General features: G+C 38.1%; 3 protein-coding genes across 7 annotated transcripts in view; 1 reads left to right on the forward strand and 2 right to left on the reverse strand.

Moving 5' to 3' along the window:
• Window positions 1-1,903: 1,903 nt before the first annotated feature.
• RAB36 (RAB36, member RAS oncogene family) lies at window positions 1,904-17,309 on the reverse strand. Of its 5 annotated transcripts, none has more exons than XR_005629459.1 (11): window positions 15,571-15,616; window positions 14,759-14,855; window positions 13,501-13,589; window positions 10,963-11,028; window positions 10,222-10,323; window positions 8,518-8,582; window positions 7,877-7,928; window positions 6,353-6,434; window positions 5,138-5,224; window positions 4,398-4,517; window positions 1,904-4,167 (listed from the first exon to the last, which is right to left on the reverse strand). XR_005629459.1 is itself a non-coding variant. In XM_039726163.1 (11 exons), exons 2-11 carry the CDS (start codon window positions 14,825-14,827, stop codon window positions 4,103-4,105), a joined length of 801 nt encoding a protein of 266 aa, XP_039582097.1. In that variant the 5' UTR covers window positions 14,828-14,855; window positions 17,187-17,309; the 3' UTR covers window positions 1,904-4,102. The 5 variants fall into 5 exon arrangements, 3 of the variants coding, with proteins under 3 accessions (XP_039582097.1, XP_039582096.1, XP_039582098.1); XR_005629458.1 differs by having other exon boundaries at window positions 5,138-5,250; XM_039726163.1 differs by lacking the exon at window positions 15,571-15,616 and adding an exon at window positions 17,187-17,309 and having other exon boundaries at window positions 5,138-5,228.
• A 1,681-nt stretch (window positions 17,310-18,990) lies between these two features.
• Window positions 18,991-27,916, forward strand: part of RSPH14 (radial spoke head 14 homolog) — a 72,953-nt gene continuing 64,027 nt past the window's right edge. Inside the window, exons 1-3 of the mRNA XM_039726146.1 lie at window positions 18,991-19,426; window positions 20,685-20,787; window positions 20,970-21,088. Coding sequence (XP_039582080.1) covers window positions 19,228-19,426; window positions 20,685-20,787; window positions 20,970-21,088 — 421 coding nt within the window. The 5' untranslated portion in view covers window positions 18,991-19,227. The remainder of the gene's footprint in view (window positions 19,427-20,684; window positions 20,788-20,969; window positions 21,089-27,916) is intronic.
• GNAZ (G protein subunit alpha z) overlaps window positions 24,611-27,916 on the reverse strand; it is a 49,929-nt gene continuing 46,623 nt past the window's right edge. The window contains exon 3 of the mRNA XM_039726145.1: window positions 24,611-26,690. Within this exon, the coding sequence (XP_039582079.1) occupies window positions 26,346-26,690 (345 nt within the window). The 3' untranslated portion in view covers window positions 24,611-26,345. The remainder of the gene's footprint in view (window positions 26,691-27,916) is intronic.

Here is a 27,916-nt window from a genome sequence, read left to right on the forward strand (position 1 = left end):
CTCTACTATTTGTTTGCTTAGTGGCAGTTTGACCAACAAAATTCTGACATGCAATGTATTTCTAGGAATAATAAGATTGTACTGTCATGGTTATAAACAATGGCAGGTATGTGGCATCACTGGGATCTGTTCTGAATTCATACAAAACTTTTACTGAAGGCTCACCATTCTGATTTATTTCTGGAGTGGTTTCTATTTGGGTCCACTTTTCTGACATTTGTGTCCACTTTTCTGACATTTGGGTCCTTTCTGAAGGGAGTAAGAATTGTAATGAGTCACATGAGGGATTTCTGTGTGCACACTTACCTTTTAGTGAATAATACTGTTAAACAACTACACCCTCTTTATCCACTGAGGTAGCACAACTGGGAATTGAAGCGTTCTCTGAATTTTTCCTGATACTTTGCGCATTGAAGAGAGCAGTATTTTAACTGATACAAATTTCTTTATGCTGGCAGACACTCACCTGTGATTTGAGTGATACTGCTGAGCTGAGGGCTAGGCTCGGGCCGGGCTGCCCGGCACAGCCCCTCTGCTGGCCGCAGGGAGATCGCCAAGCGCTGCCGAGCCGCACGATCTGATCCTGCAGCGACCGCCGGGCTCCCTCTGCTGGGGAGGAGCCGCCTGGCTCTGGGTAAAGCTCGAGCGCTGTCACTCCAGAGCTGCTCTTCAGCATCATCCCACGCGGAAGAACCGGGGGTTTTTAAGGACAATCAATAAAATAAAAAACCGTAGGGCATCAACGGAGCTTTTAAAATGAGAAATAAAACATGGTTTCTGATTAATATGTGCCTGAAACGAAAGAATCGTATTTTTGTTAACACAGCAGCACTCTTGGAGGAGTTTGACAAAGCTGACAAGTCTTGGGAAGTCCCATTCAGTCTAAATCATTCTATGAACCCGGGAAAAACATAGGAACTTTCCTTCTCCAAATTCAGACAATGGCTGAAACTAAAAAAAACCCGTATTTTTGTTAATACAAAGCAGCGCTCTTGGAGGAGTTTGACAAAGCTGACAAGTCTTGGGAAGTCCCATTCAGTCTAAATCATTCTATGAACCCGGGAAAAACATAGGAACTTTCCTTCTCCAAATTCAGACAATGGCAATTTCTCACTGTGAGAACAACTTCCAGGCCAAAAATACGGAGAAGTGATCAACCCTCTCCATCACCAAATACATATTCTGCTACAACTTGCCAAACATTTCATTATAAATTGCATTCTCAGAGATGTGATACCGAGTGTTCAGAGCATTCACTCACCAGAACTAGAACAACCTCTAACTATTAATGGGAAGCTGAAAACACACAGAGGGAGACAGATTTATTCACAGAGAATGGACTCCAGTTCCACCACAATGTCAACCTGAGCTGGGAACCAACAGGATTCAGAAAGTTCTGAATCCCATGACCTATGTAAGTACAAACAATCATAACTTCAGTGTCAAATAATAACTCAAAAGATGAATAACACTGTTAAAAATTAAAAGAAAAGGCTTTTATAGTAAGAAATTAACTTTGTCAGGTGGCTTTCTTAAATGGCTTTTGATCCATTACCAGAGGGTTTGCTCAGCACAAATGCATCCACAATCCATGAACACATTAGCTTTTACTTATTGAAGACAAGAAACAGCACAACTTCAGTACTTCTTTTGGGAAATGGATTGTTACAATTCTCTTTACCTTTGCTTCAGACTGACTCCAGAGTTTACTTCAATTTCTCACCTGCAAATTCCACAAGGAAGCTGAAACTTCCTTGATCACTGGTGGGATTTCCACTGGTATAGAAATCTACCTATAGTACTTAAGTTTTTTCAACACTGTTTTACAAAATATTAAGGCTTCTTCAAAGTCAATTAAGTTGCTGATAGAATGGATTTACAGAGATAAAACATTGGCCAGGTACAACTTACAAATTTGTATTTATTTTCTATAGTTAGTTTCCTTTGTGCTTTTCTAAGCAACTCATCATTTGCAATATGATCCAAGATTCATTTTAGATGATAAATTATTAATATGCAGTTCTTTGCAGAGGAGGTTTTGGTGGTGATAAAAACACCCTTAAGACCAACCAAGCAAGCAAAAAAACCCCAAACACAAACGCACAAACAAAAAATTACAACAAAAAACCCAACAAACCACCAAAAAAACCACCCAGTCTCAAAGCATCTATCACTTAATAAACAGACTCAGGCTATTGTCCCATGATAGCTGATGACTGATAGAGTATTACATTTGTACGTGAAGTTTTTGGAGCTCCAGATGATACAAAACAGTAATGACATCACGCAATGTGCTGAATCCCTAGGAAAAAACTGTCCCAGCTGATTTCCCAGGCAACATGATCGTGTTGTTGAAGAGATTGCATCTCTGTGACTTTGTACAATAACTCAGCTCAGCAACAGAAGAAACCCTTAGGAGATATATTTCTTGGTGGGAAAAAAAACCCCACCAAAAATGGATGTCTTCTTAGATAAGTTCCTGAGTCATTTTGCAGTGTAAACACTGTTTTTCATGTCAGCACTGAAGCCCAGCTGAGCTGATCTGCTGCAGCAGAGTGAACCACCTCCACTCTCACTCAGGCTCAGGAAACACAAAGGCTGTGGCCACACTGCCCATCCAGCACGAGCACAGTGTAAATTCACCTCCTTTGTGAAACAGACTCTGGAATTGAACCCTGCTGAAACAGACTCTGGAATTGAACAACTGCATAGAACATCATAAGGTCGAAATATTACACATTTGGATAAAGAGCTCCTTTTGTACCCTCACAGATTCATTTTTTCCACCAAATGCTACATTTGTGTCCTTGCCAACAGGCAGCACAATTGCCAAAGTAAAGATTGTCTGATGAAAAAGACACAGAGTTCCTAGATCTCTATGCATCATATTCTAGGAAGCTGCTCTAACTTATGTCAAAAGGGAAAAAGCAATAAAAAGCATGCTCAAGCTATCTTTTCTCTACTTTTTCCAATTTCTTATCAAAGTGGGAAAAATGGCAGATAATCCAGAATATTTTCAGATTGATGCATTTCTTTATTAACAAATGTCTTTATTTCTCAACAGCTCAAACTAAGTCCTGTTATAATAATTTTTAAAGATAGTATTGTTTCTGCAATGATTGAATCAATATCCTAAGAAACAGTACCTTGTAACAGTTCGTAGGTTTTCCTTCTCTTCATTTAAAATAATTGCAATATGAAGTTTGGAGCATTATATATATGTTTTTTTAATGCCAGCAAGCCTGACATGCAGGATATTAATACTAGAAACATGGAATTCTAAGCTAGATACAACAGAGTATTAAAGTTCAGAGAGCTATTGGAAAAATTAGAGGAAAATAAAATATTTTCCATTTTATGCACCTGTGTGACCATTCTTTCTTATTCAAGAGAATGGAAAATAATAGCATTCTTATCTGGCAACATTTTTCAAAATATTAGACAGCTGTGTTAAAACAACCAAGTTCCTACCTGGACTTCTTTTAGGCTTGGAAATATTTAATACTGGCCTCTGATTCTCAAGTGGAAAATGAAAAGTAATAAACATTTTTCCTGGATGGAGAAACCACAGTGGAAACTATGCAGTCTGCATTTGTGTACTTCCAGGCCTGATACTTAAAAAGACTGATTTTCAAATAGTTTTAAAATACTTGGAAGGCATAAAAGCAATCAGAGTTATTTTACACAATGGTTTTAAAAGGTAAAACTGTATTGACACCACCCTTCATTCTGAACTGCCACTTGTTTCCTGCTCCCACAAGAGAATGCCACTTCACTAGCTAAGATTTCTAGAGAATTATTAAAAAACAACACACTAAAATGACATCATTTTTGACTACAAGCCTTTTTGGCAGACAGGTGAGCCCAGGGCACTGGCAATGTCTTCTTGCATTAAGACAAGGATGCTGTGTTTCAGCTACACGGAGAAAGGTTTGCATAACCATTGTACCACCCTGCACAGGGAGCCTGCAGCAGCAAGGGAACTCTCAGCAAGAAAGTCTAGGTAAGTTTTTCCTCCCTCATTTCTAAAATTAAAGCTCTCTATTTCTGGTTTGACAGCATTGTTTCAGAGTAGTGTGGCACTTGCAGAAACAGTTGACAGTCAGCAACAACTCAGGCTGCCTTGAGCATTGTCTTCTGGGACTTCCATAATGTTCTTCTCTAGTTCTGTGGAAACAAAAGTTACAAAATCAATGTACAAGAAATTATACCATCTGATATCAAGGGTAACAAAAGCTAGATGTAGGCCCAGTCACTCCTGTAGGCTAAAACCTGGGCAGACAATGATATAAAAATGCTTGCAGGTGTTTGAAACTGGCTCTAATACTTGAAAAACCTCCCCAGTCCTTTGGACTATAAACAAGAAAAATGCACACAAAAAGCAAAACTCCACATACTGATGAGATTTCCTGCCCCAATTTGGGCCCTGTGCCCAGGAATACTCTCCAGCTCCTTTATCATGGACTGTTCAAAGGCCAAGGCAGCAACTCGAGAAAAGAATTCTTTGACATTTTCTCCTAGGAAACAAGGCAGAAATGATGTGTTTTTATAAAGGCACATCAACAGATGATCAAGCATAACAAGCACATCTGTGAACAGCTGACTGCTCAGTACTGGGACAGAACAGGCCTCTCCAACAATCTGTCTCCCATTCTGATCACTGCAGAAAGAATTTCTAATTTTCTTATTTTGGAATACTGTACCCTGTGCTGCACCTTTATTTTTAGCCAGCAACAGAGATAATTCATTTTGTGGTGTAATCTTTTTCCATTGCAAACGTTGAGTAGTAGTGCATATGTGTATTTATGTAACTATCTATGAATTATACATGCTCAGATACTGCAAAGCAGCTTGATTATTTCTTTCTGCATACACGACAGTGAAAGGACACATACAAATAAAATCAGCCATTAATAAGCCTGAAGTTTCTCATAGCAACAAAATACAAGAACAAAAAAAACCTGGCAACACACATACAAATGTTCAAATAAAATCAGCCATTAATAAGCCTGAAGTTTCTCATAGCAACAAAATACAAGAACAAAAAAAACCTGGCAATGGGGGGATAATAAGTTCCTCCCACTCCAACACTGGCCCTCGTGGTTGTGCTATTTTTACATCCTTTGCAGTAATTTACCTGTTTTGGCTGAAACCGACCAGTACTCTGCCTGCATCTCCTTGGCAAAACGGATGGCATCCAGCTCTGTCCTTGCACACACAGCATCTGACTGGGCAAACAACATGCAACAGCTGCAACACAAGTGTGTCTGGGCTGGTAAGAGCACACAGGCACTGCCATGGCACCTACACTGTGATGCTTCCAGTTTTCTCAGGGGCCTCTCTGACCTTGCCTAGACTTGGGCAATCAGACATGACTGCAAGAACGTTCAACTATTTAGTACTGGCTTGAAATGGAAGTCTCCACTCAGCTCCCACAGCACTGAAACAAAACAGGAGTTAAAAAGTGACCCTTGTATCTAACACGTTCCCTGGTAAAGAACTATCAAGTCAGCAGCCCAGTTAATGGTCTTTAAATCCTTGTCACCTAAATGGAAGTCTCTATCCAGCTCCCACAGCACTGAAACAAAACAAGAGTTAAGAAGTGACCCTTGTATCTAACACATTCCCTGGTAAAAGAACTATCAAGTCAGCAGCCCAGTTAATGGTCTTTAAATCCTTGTCACCCTATCATTCTCAGCAGAAGAACTGTGGGACCAACTAGAATAAACAAGTTTGTTTTCAAAGCTTTAAAAATCTTTGTTCTACAGAAAGACAAACACAGGACTGAGAATTGTATAGAGAGACTGCATTCACCCTGTTCTTTTGAAAATATGTGATATTCAATTAAGTAAGAAACCTTCCCTGTTCCTGAGTAATGAACACACCATTCCTTAAAAATCAATTTTCCTCTGATTTTTCCAATAGCTCTCTGAACTCTAATACTCAGTTGTGAGTATCTAGCTTAGAATTCCATATTTCTAGGATTCATATTCAGCATGTCAGGCTTGCTGGCATAACAAAAATACATATAATGCTCTAAATTTCATACTGTAGTTATTTTAAATAGACAGAAAGAAGAAAACTTATGAACAGTTACAGAACAACAACAAAACCTTCAAGATCACTATGTATGTTTATATATGCTTGAAAAATGTCATGCAATAAATATTTCACTAACTACCCATTTTTTTCAGAGTATCTTCTTTAATTGGTTTCAAGTGGGCTGTTCAATTTACCTTTTAAGTTTTCACTCAAGGTCTTTATCTCAATGACATTGTGCATGACTTGCAAGGGAAATCGCTTGAGGAACCAGGGAAAATCTGATTTCCTTATCTGCACTCAATTTACTCACCACCAAATCTTTTTTTGTTCCAACCAGAAAGATGAAGCTGGAATCTGGCTCATTCTCCCTCAATGCATCTTCTAACCACTGTCTGAAATACCACAAAAAAAAAAATATCAGTCAGAAGGAACAAGGAGTACGGGAGAATATGACAGATAATAGGGTCACAAGAAAAGTGAGTGGAAGAACTTATGTGAGATATCAGTCAGAGGGAACAAGGAGTACAGGAGAATATGACAGATAATAGGGTCACAAGAAAAGTGAGTGGAAGAACTTATGTGAGAGTTTCAAAAGCCTTTTTTTCTAGACAGAGAGCAGTAGCTATTCCAACTCCTTTGAATACATGTCTCCCACTAAAAAAAAAAATCATACCCATGGCAGAGTACAAATTCAACAATCATTTTAGCACCCAGGGAGGATATTTCTCAGTATAAGGGAGAGGGCAAAGTTTGGTGCGAGATAAGGAATAAGAAAGCAAGAAGCAACTGAAAAGCTATGAACCACCATAGCAGGTTAGATACAAATGGGAATAAAGAGTGAAATAATCTATTCAGCATTATAAAACAGCTCCCTATGAAGGCTGTATGATTCTTGTCTCACAAGCTTTTATATTCTTGTTACTCTGGCAATCAAGTTTCTCTTGAGTCATCCAACACAAGTCAAGGAGGGAAGGGAGTGTGTGCGTGTGTGGGAAATCAGGTTCACAGGCTTCAATTACTTTCAGCCAAGCAGAGACACTAATATATATATTATTTTACAAAGTCCTATGTAAATGAGCTAAGCACCATAGTACACATTCAAATAAGACAGAGTACAGGTTGTAAAGAAGTCTGTACCTGCATTACAGTCACAACAGCACGTTAGAGATACATATACTCTGAGCTGTGACAGCAGTGTGGATCAGAGATCCATGCAGGGTTTTGCAGCCTGCACTAAAAACAGAATGAGTTTACTCATAACAATTAGTGTATTGTTGTAACCAAATCATTACAAGGATCGAACTAGTAGGTTTAGCTGCATCTGAACTTGGAGTTTTTAATTTTCTCTCCTCTTTTTGACAGCCTATCTCCCATCAGAATCACAGAAACTAGAGAAAAAATATTTGGATAACAGTGCACCTAAAAAACGAAAGGCTCATGAGACATTATGTATGAGATGCATCTCATCAATTTTATAATTTACATTAGATTCCAGCCTGTTATTCTATTTATAGCAAATGAAGAAAAAAACACAAAACCTTTTTGACTGCACTTCATCTTTTTCTGCATGTCTAGCCTTGGAAGGATCAAGCTTTTACTTTCTCTCTGCATTGACTTTAAAGGAAGTCAAATGTAAGCAGTTCAAATTTATGCCCTGTATTTTCTTCAGAAAAATCCCTCCCTATGTAATCCAAACTAGTGACTGTCATTTTTAATTTCTTAGCTCAATAGAAAATACACTCATGATCCAGCAAGCTCTTAACACCTACATATGGAAGGCAATTAAACCTGCTGTAAAAACCTTTAAAAGATAAGCCAAAATGCAGCAACTTACTTGGTGTGATCCAAAGTTTGGATATCAGCCAGATCAAACACTGTTATTATAACTGCAATAAAAGACAAGAACAGAAAAAAAGGTAATTAAATTAGAAAGTGTATCAGAAGTCTCTCCAACCTGTCTTGTTAAACAGAGAGAATGTTTATGTATAAGGTGTAAGAACAGATTTAAGACATAGGAGGTGGGAGACTATCCATTTGCTCATTCCTTTTCTTTTTCTAGCACCCAATAAGACCCAAGTCCTTTGTCTTCAACATTGTATCTATAATCTGCAGTCTAAAATGCTATCAACTCTTTAGTTTTGGGACCACAAATTACCACAGGATTGTCTCTTACCAAAGGGAAAGCCAGAAATATCCACTTCCAACTCCAGCATTAATCTCAGCCAACCTCGAATTCTTTCCCCCTAGTCACAAGTGCCACTTTCTATCACTGCACCATCAGAACACTCAGAGCTTGCAGATGTGACAACACATCAAGTCATTAATTTCTTCATGCCTTCTTCCCTTCAACAACAGACAATCCATTCCACCACAGTGTGTGTATAGGTACCTTCCCAAGGAGCATATATGGATGTAAGTTGCTGTACAAAATACAGTCTCCCATCAAAAGCAGGATCAAATTAATCTTGCTCTCACCCTCTGCTCCTCGGTAGTAAGCAGATGCAATGCACTTGAACTTCTCCTGACCTGCTGTGTCCCATCTGTGCAACGGGGGGAAAAAAGAAATTTCAGGTTAATGAAACCCAGGGTAACCTGAGTAAACATGTTAATGAAGCAGCAGACTGGTACAAGGCGGAGAAGAATGTGATACCAGGGAGGTGTCACCATCTGGAACATGTTATTCATTAATTACTGATAGAAATACAGTAAAGCTCTATTAGTCAAGAAGACATGCAAACACCATTTTTACCTTTTCTTAAAAAATACTAATAATTTTGGAGACAATTCAAATATTTGTATTCTGCATGGTAATGTCCTTTACTTAAAACATTTTTTTCTTTCTCCTATGTAATTTGCATACATTTCTAGGGCAATCTAGTTTTGTTAAATTTTCTCTGCTAATACTAGCTATGTCATGTATTAGCCCATGTTAGAATCTTGCAACTACTAGATAAGATATCTGCCTCTACATTACAAATTAGAGAGCTGCAGCTCAGTCTAGCAGGTACTAATGACACCATTAAATAAAATCAAGAATGTCCTTCTCATTAATGAACATGATATGCAGTGCCTTCAGCTACTGCCAGCACTACAGAGGTTTGGGTTTTGTTGTAGCCTTGTACTGCCAGTCATGGATATTTGCAAATGTATCTTGTATGGAAATCTCTCAGCAAGAGGGGGCACTAGTGCTCATCATATGGAAATGTTCTACCCAGCTTCTGAAGACTTTGCAGATAATGCAACCTGACCTTATTGTTCCAGTCTGCAAAATGCTGATGCATGAGTCTGGATTTTTAGAGGGACTCAAGTTCCAAAAGGACAGCATCTGGCAAAACTTCCCAAACACAACTGCAGTGAAATCAGTGGGAAATGGATTTTTCAATAAATACCACGAGCCATCTATTTACATCAGTGATCTTACCAGAAAAGTGTTCCTAAGTAAAAAGGTTTTTTTAATTCATGCACTAAAATATCTCATGCAAAGCATCTTATTTCTGCTCTAGGTGACACTATCCATGATTCCATAATGCCCTTTACAGAACAATGTTCTGGCCACCAGAAACACAAAGAGACACCACTCCACAGACCCAAAGCAGGTGGAAGAAGGGCAGGATTCCCACTACTCTGACAAGCAAAGTTGAAAATCAAAGATATTAGGTTCACATTCTAATAAAACCACACCAGCCTTTCTATGATTTAGGGATAATTAATTAGTTGCTAATTAAGAGATGTTGAAATCACTGGACACCGTATCATTAATTTGGATGACTGCAGGAATAAAACCCCAGTAAAGCCAAGTTCAGTGCTCACTGCTCACTGTGCCTACTAAACTCAAATCACAGACTGGGGTTACACCAGCACTGGTGGCTGTGACAAAAGCTTCCAATTCTCTTTCATGAATGTTGAGTAAAAATGACAGAACTCCACTGAAATAGTGCAAGACATTCAAGATTAATTTTCATTTACAAGCTTGTAATATTTTTTTAGGCATGAGAAATCCAAGAGTAAAATTTCTACTAAAACTGCAAGTCCAGAGACAGAATCTTTTCTTCAGATCACATTATTCTTTGTGCAATTGTATTATATTTTTTAAATCTTTATTCCACTACAGCCTGCAGCAATTCAAGCTCTGCTGAGACTGTGCTCTGTGCAATGCTTAACCATGCTCTTTCAACTCACATCTGGAGGTTATATGGCATTCCAATTATCTCAAAACGTTCAATCTCAAAATCTACTCCAATGGTTGCCTTGTAGTTCCGGTCAAAATTATCTTTACAAAATCTGCAATTGAAAAAAAAAGGATGAAAAATTAGTAAAACAAGTACAAATAACTGCAAAACTAACACTGTCTAGGGCAAATCATGAAGAAAAGAAAAAACTAACTGTGGATTTGCTATATAATGTAGAAGCAGACATAAAAACATAAAGACACTAAAAGAAAAGGAGATACTGTTTAACAAATAGAAAGCACATATATCTAGTAAGCTCTCAGGATAATATGAGACTCAGAAAAAAACATTTTTAGGCTCTCAAGGGAGGTACAGTACCTTCCAGTTTTAGTTACAAGGGAATATATTTTGGGTCATAAATAATGACCTAGACTAAGACACTGAAATTGTTTTCTAATTGTTTAGCCTTTAGACTGGATTCCTTAAGAAAACACTGTATCATATTTCACTGGATAAAAGTACCTAAGAATGTAACATATACTGATTGAAGTGCTAGAGCACAACTTTTTGTGTTGATGTATCAAGACTGTCTCATACTCTTGACTTCCTTTTGTCTTCATTTAATATCAAACCACACTGGTTCAGGTTCAAACCAGAACCATGAAGCACTGCTCTAAAGCCAGCAATGGAAACGTTATAATATTTATTTGAGAAAGAGGAGAATCAAATCATCAGCTGAGATATACCATACCTGTTGATAAGACTGGTTTTCCCAACATGCAGGTCTCCTACCACAACCACTTTGGATATCTTCAGCCTGTTGTAAATATTTGAAAATATTACATAGTGTTAGTAGTAATTTCACAGCCTCCTTCTAAAAATTCTGATTTAGATCTTTAAATTGCAAGTGAAGAGCACATGTACCTCAGACTTCAGTTTATTTATGTGCCACTGTGCTGCACAGTCTGAGTCTTAAACTGCAAGAAAGAAAGCCACCAAAAACCAAACCCTTCTGGAGCAGAAATAGTCCATTTCTTACTCTGTTTTTTTTTTCCTTAATTTCAATTCAGTGGAACAAATTTTATTCTATTAAAATTGCTTTGACTATAAGTATATGCATTTGGCATAATTTTACATAAGTTTACCCATAAAACCATAGGGTATCTGCATCCTTTGTATTCCAATTTATCCCAAGTTTCTCATTGACTTTAATAGTACAAACAAAGTCCTAAGTGCAGAAATAAGAAATTGCTGATAATAAAATAACCCACTGCAGAATGTGCCTCTGGGAAAAACAACCCACAGGGTTAGAGCTAATACATTATCTGAGTATCTGGAATAATATTAATCTGAACCTGGCTTCATGCAAATAATCCTCTTTGCTCTAGGTCCTCCCACAGGATACAGCAGATGGGATTTAGGTGACTCAGCCTGCTTTCTTAAAATTGAAACTGTCTCTTTTAGGAGATCCAGGTGGATAAGTGAATTTAAGTTCATTTGTTGACCTAAACTTGGATTGACATCTCCTGTGCAAATGCTGCAAAAATGGCTTAAGAGTTTTAATGTACTTTTCTAGCAAGAAATGGCTTTCTAACAAAGGAGTTCATCTTCTAATGAATACTATTTCTGGTTACATCAACTTCCATGTGATGCTGATTCCAAGTTATCTATTCTAAATAGCTGAAAAATTGACTGGTAAACTGCATGACTAATATTTCCAAAAAAGAAAAAAGAAGTTATATGTGCCAGTCAACATTAACTGGGTGGCCACAAGCCCCTGTGTTCCTGATTACTGTTACTGAGAAAGCACTGAATAAAATCAACAACCTTAAGGGAAAAACTAAAGAGTAAGTGATGGCTTAGAGGTGTGTGTTCCATTAATTTGTACTGGGGGAAAAAATCTCCCTAGATCAGACCATTTAACACAGTGATGGACTGTCAGGAAAGTATTAAATAAAGCCATTAGCTGCTGAATTTATCAGACTAGCTTTCCAAAGGACAAAGAAATATTTTATTAGTTGGGGTAATGGAAAAGGTAATGGTTATTCCTGTCAAGCTTTACAAGAAATGTACAAAACACTCTGGCTGCCTTTCCTACACCCATTCCACCAAAAAGGACCTAAATGACTAAATAATAATCATATCTAGAAAGCAGTGACAGAAAAGTAGTTTAGTTCTATTCACAAAGACAAAACATATAGTTTTTTAGTTATATTCTATTACCAGAATATAGAAATACTGTAGAAATAAAAAAAAAAAAAAACAACAACCTAATAATAAAAATCCCAAATGAATACATCTTGGAAATGGAAGGAAAAAATACCTCAATTCAATAAAGCATGTCTTGGAAAATTGTCCAGACACTTGTAACAAATTTACATGAAACTAAGATAATGACTGGGTTTCTAAAAAGGGAATAAAGCCACTGATGTCTCTCAGGGTGACATATTTTCAGTAATTTTTTTTTTTTAGCAAGACTCCCTAGTGAAATGAATATAAAGTTGCATTTAAAGATGGATATCATGACAAGTCTCATGTCAGCAACTCTAGAGCTGGAGGAATAGTGAGCTAATTGTCAGTATTCATAGGAGCTCCACTTTATGGAGGATCCTTCACATTGAAACCAGAAGCATTTATCACTAAAATGTACAGCTATTTATTTTAACTGAATAGTGATGATTTCAACACAGATTAGTTTTCTTGCCTTGCTTCAGAGATTAAATCAGTAATAGTAACAGTTCTAGTGGAGAGATAATGCAGGGGAAAAAAACAACTTGAAAATTATTAGTAGAGTATAAATCAGCTTATTCTGATTTTTTAAATGTTATATATTTACCAGAATTTTTCTCCAGTTTTAGGGAACCATTTAAGAGAACTTCTCAGCATGTATACTTCAAAAAGGCTAAAACCAGATTCCCAGATTTTCCATGCAACTTAGAACTGCTGCCTTTATATCCCTGCAAAGCCTTTATTAACTGCTCCTTTGGAACACCTACAGAGAACACAGCAAGACTGGATCTGTTGGATCTTTTGAACTAAGCATTTATTTAAAGGGTGTTAAAAACCTTTTCATTTCTAAACTACTATACCTTTTTTTCACTGCTACCCATCCCAACAGAAAAAGAGGCACTCGATTCATGTACTGTGGAACAGGGGCTTAGCTGCCTTGAAACATATTGGAGTGAGGAACATGAGGAATGAGGGGAGGGGGGAAAGCCAATGAAGAAAGGAGGCTTTAAAGAGCTTAAAATACTTTCTTCCTTGCATACCTGGGTTCTTCCAAACTTACCCAGCTGTTCCAGTGCTCTGCTGACAAGCAGTCCTGACCTGTGCATGGAAGTGCTCTTTGAACTGCAGACAGGCTTCAGGTGTGTACCACTGAAAAGAGAACAGCTGCTGGGACAAACTGGGTGATGGCTACTTGGCAAGAAGTCAAACTTGAGGAAACAAGCAAAAACAGATAAAATGCTTGCTCCCAGGGTTTGTCAAGAACAGGGTTATCCTTGCATAAGAAAAGGGGTAGGTTGGGTTAGAAGGCAGTAAGGTTTCCCCAGAGCTGTGTGTGTAAAAACTCCTTGGGACAACACCATCCCTTGAGCACCTTTCTGCGTGTCAGTGTCCAGCATTGCCTAAACACTCATGGCCAAATCCATTTGCTCTTCATTCTGTGCCACAGGAAGTGCCTTCAATTCTCCCAACAATCTAAGACACACCAGACAAACACGGATGGGAACATACACCAGTGAGTCATTATTACTGTGAAATTTTTCAATCTTTTATAAGTGTGAAGCACTGTTTTTGTTAATAGCCCTTCAACTGGGAATTAGTTAAAAATGAGGAAAATATATTTTACCTTGCATTTGCTTAAAATACCTGTGGTATTTTTCATAAAATTAAAAGCAAAATATGTGGCTGAGATCAGGAATGGAAAAAAAAAAAAAGTGAACTCCCTTAAAAGGATCTTTGGAACAACTGAAAAAAAAAACAAGTCGTAATTCCTTGCCCTTCCCTGTCCTTAACCATTCTATTATACTTCAAATACAAAAGTCTTCAGGGACATCAAAGGTATTTTGTCTGTGTTTCTACAGTGCCTACTATATTTGATCTACTGTATGACTAAGGTTCTTGTACAAACAGAAAATTAAAATTGGCTCAAATTCTTTAACCAAAGACTCCTAATTAGATTTTTTGGCAAATTTAATGTCGGCTCTGGTTCCTCTTTGCCCTCAGTGTTGGAGCTCTTATGCATGTAATTATTACTGTTTTGCTGAAAAAACAATATAAATATTTTAAGATAACACTTCTGTCACAAGAGTCATTTTTATAAAGGTTAGAAAGAAGAATGAGGATTGTTATTAAAGAGCTCAGCACTGGATGGGACTATGAGGTCACATTAAACTTTGAAAGAATCTTAAATAATTTGCAATTTTAACAGAAGACAACAAGTATACATTAAATTAAATTAAAATATCATATTATCACAATGGAGAGATAGATCAGTGCGGCAGGGGCTACGCACTGTGACCAAAGGGATAAAAACTGCTTACCTTGGGAAACTGGGAGATTATTCTTTCTCTACTCACTGGGGGAACCAAATGCATTAGGCTGGACTTCATCCTCCAAGTTCAGTTAAATTCTACAAGTCTGAAAATATGTAAAGAGAAACACAGTATTCAGGAATTACCTCAATACAGGGACAACACGAGAAAGACTAACCAAGTTCTTGCAGACTTGTCATCTTTTTTTTCCTTTTTTTTTTTTTTTTTGGTACAACTGGTGGTTCTTCAACTCAGTTTGCAAGGAGGGAAAGCTGTCTCATGTAAACAGGACTACCTCACTGTGCACAGCTGTAGTAGCAAACAGTGGCCTCTGAAACTACAATGCACCAACTCGAATGCTCTGGGAGGGCAGAGAATTGCTCACTTAAGCCAAGTGCTTGCAGTTTAGCCCTCAAAGGATTCTGCAGTGTTTAATTTAAAAATCTTGCTCATCATTGTTTTAAATGCCTCTGCACTATGTGCATTAATTAATGTTAGGGATCCCAGATTTCATGTGGTCAGAAGAAGAAGGGAGGAAAGATGAAGCTGCCACATTTCTTGGCACAACATCAAACTTTCATCCTAGATCAGCTCAGAAAGAATGAAAACTGTCTGCCATGGAAAAAGAATAATGTTCACATGAAAATCACAAATGCATTCAGATGTCTCACCTGAGCTACATCAATTTGGTTATGTAAGGAAACCTCGTGGGCTGCTGGGGGAGGGGACCCTTATTAGGGTACTGATTTCTTACTGGCATTCAAAAGAACATTTTAAAGGGAGCATTTTCATCATGTAGCAAAGTGTAAGGAAGGACTCACCGAGCAGCAGCTGATGCAGAGGATTCCAGCCACACAAGCAGCCCAGCCCCTGCTACGTGGCCATAGCAACAGGTTTGCAACAATTCCCTTCCTCCCCTTCTTCCACAGACCGGGAAGGCGGAGATGGAGTAATTGAACTACACACAGAGCAGCGGTTTTGAAACAACAAACTCGTTTTAGTGGTCATACAGATTCCTTTGATCAGAAACTGCTCCTCAATAAACCCAATGGTCCCTAATCCTGAATAAGGCAACAGTTCCATTTTCCTCAAAGATTGTTGTATACATGGATACAAAGAGCAGGATTAACCTATTAGACAAGAAAGCAATGGAGTGGGAACTGTTACAGTGCTAATATTAAGCATAGCAGCAATTATAAAGAAACTCCCAAGGGATTTTTTCAGCATTTCAACTTGATTTCATCTCAGCTTTAAAGTCAGAATGCGCATGCCACTAATGAGACATTCTGAATTATATAAATGTCTTTCTACTCATTAATAATCTTGCTTTCTAATGTACAAAACACCAAAGACAAGGAATAAGAAATTACACAGCCATTTTGCATTACCTAAGTTTTGTCAATTAACTCATTAATTTAGACAGTATTTAGTAAGCCAGAGTGCAACTTAGGATGCTAAAAGATTTTGCCACGTATTTATTTTATTAGGATTTAAATTTTCAACTTTCAGGAGAAAACAAATCTCTCCCATTCTAACAGTCATATTTTGATAAAGGAAGAGGTTTTGAACCAGGAGACAAGCCTCTCCCACTTCTGCAGCAGACTAAAAATGTTAAAGGGCACATTTAACATCAAAGCAGACCAGTAATTTTAAACAGTGAGCAAGTACAGAAGAAAAAATGCTAGAGTTGTGTCTTACAAGCACACATAAAGAATAATGCTTAAGAAAATCACTAGTCCACCACTTAGAATTAATGTTTTATTCTCCTCCATGAGAAATTGCTTTAAATCACTTCAGGCACAAATATGATCTCAACAATAGCAAGACAGCCACTTCCCACAAAGAACCCAGATTTGTAGCTGATGGGTTATTCACCAAAGAAGGTGATATTACAGTATTTATCTATTACCATGTGGAGAGTTCTACTTAGGCTACTTGTGACCATATAAACCTTAAGAGATCTAGACTCTTGTTATGGTGTGCTCCTGCCCTTCTGGCCAGCTGAATGACTTTATGGCAATATTAATGTCTTAATTAATGTCAGAACTATTAGTATAGTTCTGAAAACAAGAACTCCACGAGTTGTTAAGAGTTTCAAACACTAACTTGCTTTCTGCATGTTCTAGTTGTAGTTCAACACCTCCTAAGCATGGTAAACACTTGTCATGTGTACACAGATTGACTCACTGCTCCTCTCCTAGAGCTCTTTCACCAGCTAAGCTACAAAAAACCACAGTTCAACACTCAAAGTATAGGAGGGACCAAGGCAACCACATGGATATAGTTCAAAATTGAGACACCCTCTTCACTTATACTTAATGTATTTCATCTAAATCTCACACACACATATTCCAGCATATCCCAGCTTATCATATCAACAAATAAGACACACCATTACAGGAAAAGAATTAAAGAAATAAAAAGCTGCTAAACATACTGAGAATTATGCATATTTTCTCTTCTTAAAGAGCTGAAAGGGGATTCAGTCACCAGGGAGGGCTGGGAACACAGTGTCTCCATGGCATCACAACCCTCCTTATCTCAACATTGCAAGATCAGTAGTGCCAGCAGCTTCTGTGGATAGACAAAGGATGTGAGGAAGGCATTCAGAAGGCATACATAAAGTAAGTTAACATCATGACCACCAACAAAATCAGTATTCCAAGCCACAGTGAAGGACAGGACAGAACAACTCATACCAAAAGCAGAGGTAACACTGAGTGACAAGTCTCTGATTTGGTCTTGCTCTTTCTACACTGAGAGAAGTTCATGTTCTTCCTATGAAAATCAGGTGAACTTTTACAAGTACATAGTGGAAGTCTAATCTAATTCAGGTAAATAACCTGTAAAGTAAATAATCAGCTCTAAAATGTTGCAGAAAAATGAATCCTTTCCTTTTTAAAGCAGCAATTTTTCTTTTATGGATTTTGAAGATCAACAAACCAGAATCTATTCCTGTGATGCATTTTAATCCGGCTGATCAGAATTACTTTGGATTTGTAAAATCCTTGTTAAGAACTTTGATTATTACAATTGTTACTCAGACATAATGAAAAATATCTCAATGACTTCACTATCTGCACTATCCTTTTATAGCACAAGCTGTTGAGAGTTTTTTCCTGATGCCAGATAACATCTGACAATCCAGAACACCCTTAAACTGTGCCACAACATTGCAATGATCCGTTCTTCCCGTGTACATTCGTCTGAACAGTTATGTGAAACTAAGTAATAATGGAAACCCTTACTACACATTCTAGCTGTTCATAGTGACGTTCTGGAGAAGACTAGGAAAGAAAATCTAGTCCAAAACCACTGTGCTCCCTGCAGCCCTTGTACCCCACGGCACTCGCCTGCTGTATTTCTACCCTTAACTCGACCACCATTTTGTTCGCTCTGAATTTTCCTCGATTTTGTTCAAGTAAAACAACTTTGAAAACGGGGGCGAGGAGACAGACTCCACACTTCAGCAGAGAACCGAGGCAGAACGGCCACCACTCCGCGACCTGACGGCGACATCGCCGTCCCCTCACGGGTCCCCTCAGCGGCCGCGCCTCAGCCCGCCCGCCCCGCGAGCCGCCGCCAACTACGCCATTGACGTAACTCCCTCAGCGCTGTCAAACGCGGCGCTCACGCTGGTGACGCAGACGGACCCGGGGCTCGGCGGCGTTAGTCGCTATTCGCGAAGAGGCGCGTACGCAAAGAGCGGGCGCTGTGGCAACCAGGGCACGCGCGCGCTGAGGGGCGGCCGGCGCTGAGGGGCGGGAGCGGGGGCTCGGTAATGGCACACGGCGAATCCGATTATTTAGTTATTTCCTTTGTCTTGAAGGGAGAAGTGGAGTTGTTTAGAGGCTGGTTTAACTTTTTTGGTTTTGTTTTTGCTGTTAGCCGTTTTCAGTATTCAGTATTCAATCAGCTGAGGCGCTTTCCGTACTGAGGGAAGGGCGGGGGGGCAGCCCTCACGTATTCTATCAAACCTTACCGAATTCGGAGGGCAGGATTTAACCAGATCCCTTTAAAATGCCTTTTTTTTTTTTTTTTTTTTCCCTTTGGAAAAAAAGAGGTATTTTGTTTTCCTTTGCTTTAATTTTATTATTTTGAGTCCCCTCCGATTTTGGTCATTGGGCTGCTTCACTTGAATCATTTAATCCTTTAAAAAGCATTCCCTTTATGAATTTTAACATCCTTCCTTGAAATTTTAAGCTTTCTCTCTCTGTTTTCTTTACAGTGTTCAGTGAGAATTAAACCAGATTAAGACACTTCAGCAGATGAACACACATTAGTGCTGATGATGCACGATTCCAGCCTCTTTCACAGCTTTCTGACAGTGTACGTTTGCTAGAGGAGCTCCTTGGGGACACAGAGCACTGTTTAAAGTCAGTAGGTGTCTTTATGCTACATTATCTGCCCAGTCACCAAGTACAGCCATTTTGAGCTGTTTTTAGGGATAGGGAGAATCTTTCTCAGGAAGACTTGGGATGGCACAACCTCGTATCTCAGCCTACCTCCCCCCTGACATAGACCCCACCAAAGCTGCTGTGGCCTTTGGGAGGAGGGCCCTTCCCAAACTGAAGGAGGAGCTGCAGTCTCCCGAGCTGCTGACACAGCAGCGGGCGCTGATGGCTCTCTGTGATCTGGTCCACGATCCAGAAAAAGTCTACCAGGCAATAGCATTAGGTAAGTGGTCTGTTCTCACTAGCTCTGACTCAGTGGGCAAGATGAGGGGGCAACCCCACTTCGCTTTCTTACATTCCTTTTTCCTTATAATATCTTTGATGACGCAAGATGCCCAGGAAAAATTTCCTGTTTATTTTACCTTGGAAAGGTAAAGAATATTATAACACAATATATATGACAGTTATTATAAGAATTATCATCACTTTAGGATTCATCACTGGCTCACTGTAAGTTTTATCAACACCTAAATACAAAAGTAGTGCAGAATCTTTCTATAGAATCGTAGAATTGTTAAGGTTGGGAAAGATCTCTGGGACAATCCAGTTCAACTGTTAACTCTGCCCTACCACGATCACCCATAAAACATGTCCCCAGACTTTATTCCGATTTTAGCTAATTCCTAACACAGGATAATAAAAAAACCTCCACCTAATTATTTCAAAGTTAGAACCCCTTCACCATCATCACCCACTTGCCTGGAACATAATAAGAAATTAGAAAATAAATTAATATAACCAAATGTAACTTACTTATCAGGACTACATCTGGCCACCACTTATTTTGAAAGCCTGGAAGAATCCTGAGTTTTGATTTTTGGGAGTGAAAAAACCCCTAACCACAAGCTTATTTTTGCAATTTTTAGCAGTCTGTGGTATATCTACATAGCTCATTATGTAACACAGAAAAAAAATCTTTGTTTGCTACTGTTTTTTTCTCCTTTTACTTCCTTTACATTTTTTTGCCTCTCATAAAAGAGACTAGTCATGTTCAAAATTTATTAAGTTAGTGTTTGATGAACAGTTGAGTGCCAAAGCAATGTGAGATTGTTGTTAGTTTGGGGTTGTAAGGTTTTTTGGCTCTGGTTGAGTGCCATATGTGCATACACAATCATTAATGGTTCGCCACATTTATTTCTGTTCAAAAAAGACAAGTGAGTGTCAATCCTGCAAAAACATGCTTTTCTAAAGACATCAATAGCTCCACTGTCTTATTTTTAGAGTTATGTCACTTTATATTTGCAGGATTAGGATTTAACTTGATAAGGAGTCAGGAGCTTGTTTGTAGCGTGACATTTTTGGCAGTAGGCCTTGAAATTTGAAAGTTTCTTCCTTACTTGAGATATGACAATGAGAATTTCACTGTCAGGACAAGCTGAAAATTCTGAGGCACTTCAAATTGTGAGAAAAATTATGAATATTGCTATTTCAAATTAATGCTGGAAGTAAGAAATATTAAAATGTGCTCTGATGTCTCATAGGATTTTTGGACAGCCTGAAGACTCTGCTGGTGCATCAAGACCAAACTGTCAGGCAAAAAACAACAGAAGTTCTCTCTGTAATGGCTTTGCATAGTATTGGCAGGTAGGTGCAATTGCAAAGTTTACTGAACCCTGTGGGAAGTGATGTTTCAGTGAGAAATAAGAGCAGCTCCTAAGTTTTGTCGGACAGATGCAGCGTAAAGAAGAGCAGTTAAGATGAAATATCTCAAATACATACGAGTTTTATTATGTTGTGTTGAATCTGTCCCCCATTGTTGTTTTTAGGGAAGGGCTGATACGAAGTGGAGTCATTTCTGCCCTCACTGGGCTCCTGGATGATCCAGTAGATATCTGTCGGAAGAACACCCATCAGATTTTTGACATGCTGGCAAGATTACCTGAAGGTAGGAGGCTTTAAGCAGTTAAGTATTCAAGTAGACAACACAGAGAGGAAATCAGGTAAATTCACCTATGCTCCAGATTTTATTTTTCCATTTCCCTTGAAACTCATATTTAAAAACAGTATCTTGTCTATTTTTGCTATCTTAGTTTTTCTTAGTTAACTTTCTTAGGTTTTATGCAAGTTAAAGCTACCTGCTCAAGACGCAGTGCACTGCATGCTTGAATTGGTATTTCAGAATCTTGCATCAAAATTTCACTTTTCCCCTTCTGTTCAAGGTGTGGAGCAGCTATTGTTTCATCAGTGTTTTAATCTGAGTATTAGTCTTAAACTTCTCTTCCAGCTGATAAAAATTACAATTTTAAGAATAAAATTTCAGTAGAAATGATCAGTTAAAAAGCCATGCTGTTTAAATTCATAGCAAAGTATATTGTCTGAGAAATTCAGTTTCATTACTGATGCTTAAAAAGAATTAAATGAATGTTTAGAGCCTCTCTAACTGTACATGAATTCTAAAAAATCTAAAGATGTATTTTTACATGCAAGCAATCCTTTTAAAAGTCTTCAATAATCCCATTCATGTGAAGGATATTAGTATGTTGGTCTAACAATTTGGTGAACATCTACATGGAAAAGTCTGTTAAAGCAGCTCTGAGTAATTACTCTTGGAATATGAGTTTTTTGAGTCATGTATTCTGTTTATTTAGATAAAAATATAATGTATCTATAAAAATATACATGCCTGTATTTAAGAGCTGGAAGATAAATCCTGGAGCAGAATTGTGTCAGTGTAGAATGGACTCACATACGGAGGGCAACTTGAAAGGAAAACAAAAAGATGCAAAACTTTTTGCTATGAGACACTTTGTCAAGGATAACCACAAATATTTTCCAATAAGTAGTAAGAGTCACAAGGCCTGATGTAATTCATTTGACATATTACAGATACAGAAATAGTCTCTGCTTGGTAATTCAGCCCTTTTCAGCTAGCCAAGAAACTGTTTTTCTCCTTGCATTCACTTCTACACCTCACATCCAGAAAATGAGATAGGATGTTGTCCTAGGGTAACAGGTGTACCTTGGATCAGCTGGAGGAGGTCAGCAACCTCTGCAGCACTCCTCAGCTTGATTTGTGCTGTTCTCTAGAGCTGAGGTGATTTGCAGGGCCAATAAAGCAACGTGCTCTGTGCTAGACAAAAAGGAACAGAGGCTGTACCTGCCCTTGGCATGAAGTGTAGCTGTTTTAACTGGGAAGTGGTCAGTGACTCCAGCTAGCTCTATGCCAGGCCACCTGGTCTTACTCCAAAAAGGAGTAATTTAGGAAAATAGGGTTATTTTGAGCAAATCACTTACAGAGTATTTTTGGTTCCTAAATTTAAGGATGTGTACCAGTATCTTCCAGGAACTGTGGGGTAGTTAAAAACCAAAAGGTGGGAGAATGCACAAAGACTGGGAGAACACTGAGGAGTAACATTTCCAGAAGGAATGACAACAGAGTGAAAAAAAATGGGCAGGAGAAAGACAAAAATAGATAGATATATATGTTCAGGAAAGGATAGAAGAGGGAAGAGAAAATTAGGAACATTAAATAAATTAGTAGCAAAATGCCTCTCTTTATAAAACAATTATTTGATAATGTTAGTGAAGGGGTGTTGATTCAGGAAAGGACAGAAGAGGGAGGAGAAAATTAGGAGCGTTAAATAAATTAGTAGCAAAACTTCCTCTCTTTATAAAACAATTATTTGATAATGTTAGTGAAGGGGTGTTGTGCAATGATAAATGACCTTGGAAATAGCAACTGCAAAAATAGTTCTAGGAAAAAAATGTCTTTCATTATGGTGTGGTTAACACTGGAAAGGTTTAATAATTCTTACCCATCACCTGTCCTGTCATTGATGGTACTTAATCCTTTTAGGTCAAAATTGAGGTGGAATGGATGGGGTGATGGATTTTTAAGCTTGCCAGAACCTCTGTTTGGGAGGAGCCCAAGAGATAATATTTCTCCTACACTGCTGACTCGTAGTGTCTCCACTCTTTCACCCTTGAGAAATCATAACTAATTGAATGTGTGCATAAGGACTCTTTAAGGATACCTTTTTCCCTTCAAAACTTGTTTTGCTCTATGGAGTGCAAATGCTGAAAGGACAGATGGCATTCTTACTGCAGCAGATGGGACACCTCTTCTGTGAATGTCATTGTTGCCCAGGTGAAGTGAAATCCCAGCTGTATTAATGCAGCTCTTTCAGGTGGCAGTGTACTGCATCACTGATAAACCTGAGAACTGAGAAAATAGATGCAAATTTATTGCATGATTTATCCAGGTGAGTGACTAAGAGTCAAGGGATTTAATTTCAGCACCTGTCTTCAGCCAACAGACTTTTTAGTTCTAACTTTCCTATGCCTCAGTTTTCTTATACAATCAGATTTTTTTACAGAAAACTGTATAAAATATAATTTATTTTAATATCTTGAATTCTTCAGAGAGAAAACAGAGTAACCATTCATTATGCAGAATACTAAAATCAAAAACATCATAGGAATTAAATTATTAGAGAGTTAATAGCAAGAAATTGCTATTCAGGAAACATGATTATGAGACTTGATTATTTAAACATAATTATTTACTTCTTTGTTCCTCCCCATGCCTCTGATTTTAAGTCAAGTAGGAGCACAGGTTGTGCTTCTCTTTCATTTCTCTTTTCCAAGATAGCTTTCACTCAATAAGGACCAGAACTAGCTGCTTTGCTTTAGAAATTCCCTTGGGCCTTTGTTAAAATGTCCTAGGTTATCCACTTCATAATCTCTAATACTTATGGTAGAAAGACCTTCTTAGTTGAATAAAGATTTATTTTTTAATACAAAGTGTCTGCTACCCTCCTGATAACTGACTACACTTTTGGTTTCATCCAGCTTTCTTACCTCGAAGCTGTGCTGTAATGAACACGCGTTTTCTTGTCTCTTCTTTCACCAACCTGAATAGGCCACAGTCTGATGAAAGAGGTGGAGGAGACACAACATCTAATAGACCATTCATTGGGAAAGGGAGCCCTGACTCACTTCCCACCTTTTCCACAATTCAGCTGGCTAACAATTGGACACTACACGTAAAAAAGCAAATTAAACTAGAAATATTTCACAATTTCCCAGGTAAATGATAGCAATTTAATAGTAAACAAAGCTTAGGGGAACTTGTACTGGCAATTACTGTATACAGATTTTAGTAAACTTGCCAAGCCAAGCAGCCTGAGTGCAAATATCCCAAGCAGGCAGCAGCTCCTCACTACAAGTGAGATCTAAAAACTCTCTGTGTGCCATGACAGACAGATCTCTGTGTGCCTTTATACCTTGAAGGCACAGCCTCATTTGACTCTTCAGGTGTAAATGTTGGCAGAGAATGTTAGAGGGACCCCAAGTCTTCAGTACAGGGATAAAATATCTTGTTCAAAATTAGACAGATTAGAAGAAATCTTCACAATCAAGTAACTGTCGTAATACTGCTTAATGAAAACACTATAGACACATTCAGTATCATTTGAATTATTTATTTTTGAAGTGGACAATTTAAATGTTGATGTTATTAACCATTTTGTTTTAATTTTCTTAGAGCCCTTGGCTGAGATTTCTTGCACTAATCATAGTACATAAGGGGAGCAAAAGTAGAAGGTGATTTTCCAGTGTGCATGTGTGTCTGTGTCTCTGTGTACGTATGTGCTTTACAGTTATCAAACATTTATTTACACACCAACTTTACACTGATGTCTTTAAGAAGTCTTTTCTATAGCAGGGGAAAGAACCAACTGACCAAAGACTTAGGTCTATATAATCCATATGAGATTTTCCAGTGTAGTCCCACAGAGCTTCTTATGCATTCAAACTTTTGCAGGAATGTTACTCCATCCAGTAGTGTTTCTTTATGAGATGAAACCTGGAGTTGAGGATTGCATCTCTTCAGTTTCATTAACTTCACTAAACTGTAAATAATTTAAATTATTAAATTGAAATAACAAGACATTTAGTTATTGTTCATATCGCTCATCTTTAACCTTCTAATAACACATCACATTTAAAAAATAATTTAAAAAACCAACAAAAAAAGACTTTTGAGGTTATACACTACACAATCTCCATGGCTCCTGCTTCTTGGGAAATCTGTTATAATATTACAATACCCAGAAGGTATTTGGAGCAGTGGAACATAATTGTCCGTTGGCAACTTTCACATTCAGCAATCCAGACACTACAACAATAATTTTAAAAATTGCTTTGTGATTTATTTGTTTTAATCTGTATTAAAAAAGGAACACTAACCTACTTCTTAAATATAATTTGGTTTTTCATGAAACACCACAAGATTTGGCAAAAAAAGATGTAAAAGAAGACTGTTTTGATGTATAAAACTCCTTAACAGTAGAAGAAACACCGACCTTAATTTGGCCTATTCAAAGATTCATTTCATGTAGTTTTGCTGCATATTTGAAGCCAGAAAGAGCAGAAAGAGCTTCTAGTCAGTTAGGAACTCACAAAACAGTTGCGCACCAACAATTCCTTTAATAGGCAAGGTGTCCATGAGAAACAGTAAAGTAAAGCAGAGGTGTGTACATAGTATATGCTGAGAGTCATGTGCATGTGCATACATGATGGATGTGTACATACTTTGACTGTGGATACCAATATTGTGGGTGCATGCCCACTCTCTACAGATTTAAGTAGTATTTTACTTCAACTCTGTCACTCAGTAGCTTCTGGTTTGAACTAGCTTTTCTCCCCAACACAAGCATTCTGCTCCCCACCCTGCAAACAAGTTCATCTGTCACTCACCAGATTTACATTTTTATGTCAATAAAATTTTAGGACAACTGGATGAAGAGTCATTTCTTACACAGAACATGATAACACTTCCACTGTAGGAAATGGGATGAAACAAATGGAATAAAAGTGCAGTGACTGTGGTGAAACATCTCCACAGAATTTGGCCTCAATCTCTTTTTTTTGGGGGGGGGGGTTGAGTTTTTGGTTGGGTTATTTTTTTTCACTGGGGGTGTTTGGTTTTCTTGGAGAGGAGGCTCTCACTCTCCAGAACATATATTTGGGGAAAATTATGTAGTAGGTTACGGGGGCATAAGAGGAACTGTGTTCATATATCAGATTTCCCCCTTTTCTCTCCTTGGGCTATTAAGCATTGCCCAATTTTTTTCCACTAGAAGTGGAAGAAGTTAGCCCCTTTTTTATCACTTCAGGAAAAGAGATTAAACCCAGGATTCTTAGCAGAGGCCAATGTATTTGAGATTGTTCTGAATGATGACATCTGTCACTGCATCAAACACAAATTGTATGTTACTGGTATCAGTGGCACAGGTGAAGTGTGAGTAGATCTCCTTGGTCTCCTTGTTGCGATTCAAGTCCTCAAACTGGCGTTGGATGTAGACTGCTGCCTCCTCGTAAGTGTTTTGGCCTTTGTATTCAGGAAAGCAGACTGTTAAGGGGATGCGTCGGATTTTTTCTGCCAGCAGATCTTTCTTATTCAAAAAAAGGATGAGGGAAGTGTTGATAAACCAGTTGTTGTTGCAGATGGAATCAAACAGACGCAAACTTTCTGCCATTCGACTCTGTAGGAGAGGAAACAACAGTGTCAGCAATAGTGCTTCAGCAGAACTGTGGAAAGCTCACAGCTCTGTCTGCTGCCCTGAGCAGGTGAACTCCATTTAAGAACAATTGAGCATGACCACCACAGTTATGTTTGGAAATTAAAATCCAATGCTGCTATAGACTGAAAGAAGAGAGGTCTGTTAAAAATCAGCAGCTGTCATTAATGTTCCTGGGGTATTGCTGCCACGGTGACACTGACACTGATGCAGCTGGAGCTGTCCATGGTACCAGGCTCTTGGGAGGCTGTGTTTATTGCTTGGTTTACACCTATAAGTAGGTGTAAATAAATGTAATGTTTTGAATAGAAAATATTATAGATTATTAAAAGAAGTGTCACTCAAGTATTGTCAAAAGTAGATACAGAGAATGTCTTAATCAGGCTTTTTTGGCAAGGTCAATATTTTTCCAGCCTGTTTAGGTTTCAGAAAATGTTATGCATACATCATGAGTCATGGGAGTGATCCAGGGTAAGTGAACAGCAGGGATTTGGGATATCAAAAACCAAGGGTATATTTGGTTTACAAGACTATTTGTAAATATGTATGTGTTCCATTTGTCTGGCTTGTGTTCAGAGGGGATGAAAATAATCAGAGTCTGGGCATTTTTCTTGTTGTTTAACTGTTAAGTATTCAGGCCAGCTCTCCAGTTTGGAAGGAAAAAACAGTGGAGGAAAGAGGATGACATTGGCTTTTAATAGAAATAAAGTATTTCTAATATAAATTGTAAATTCTCCTGAAGTTTGTATCAATTGTGTCTAGTGCATCTCCCTTGACTTCAGTAGAGTCAGCTGGCAAGAGGAAGAGAGAATAATTGTGCACTGTTTATTACACAAAAATTAATATGAAAATATAATTTATTTAAAGTTTACTTTTTATGTTGTTTTATTTGGAAATGAAATATATTGTATTGTTATTATTTCAAAGGAAATCTGCAACAGTTTTGGTCATTTTTGTTACACTAAAGCTCTATACTGAAAACATGCCTTTTAAAAATGCATAGTTGCTGAAATAGGAGCAGACTGGTTTACATAAGCTTTTCAAATTACCTCTTCTACTTTCCTCACTTTGTGTTATTACTCCTTTTCATTTGCTAAGGGTTGCTTGGTCAGAATTGCATTCTGTGTTCTCTGAGTTCCATGAAGGCTCTGCTGTAGCTCTGTGTTTGCAGTGAAACCCAGGGCTGGTGG

This window comes from Passer montanus, unplaced genomic scaffold (genome assembly GCF_014805655.1).
Source record: "Passer montanus isolate IOZ18808 unplaced genomic scaffold, ASM1480565v1 scaffold57, whole genome shotgun sequence".
NCBI lineage: Eukaryota > Metazoa > Chordata > Aves > Passeriformes > Passeridae > Passer > Passer montanus.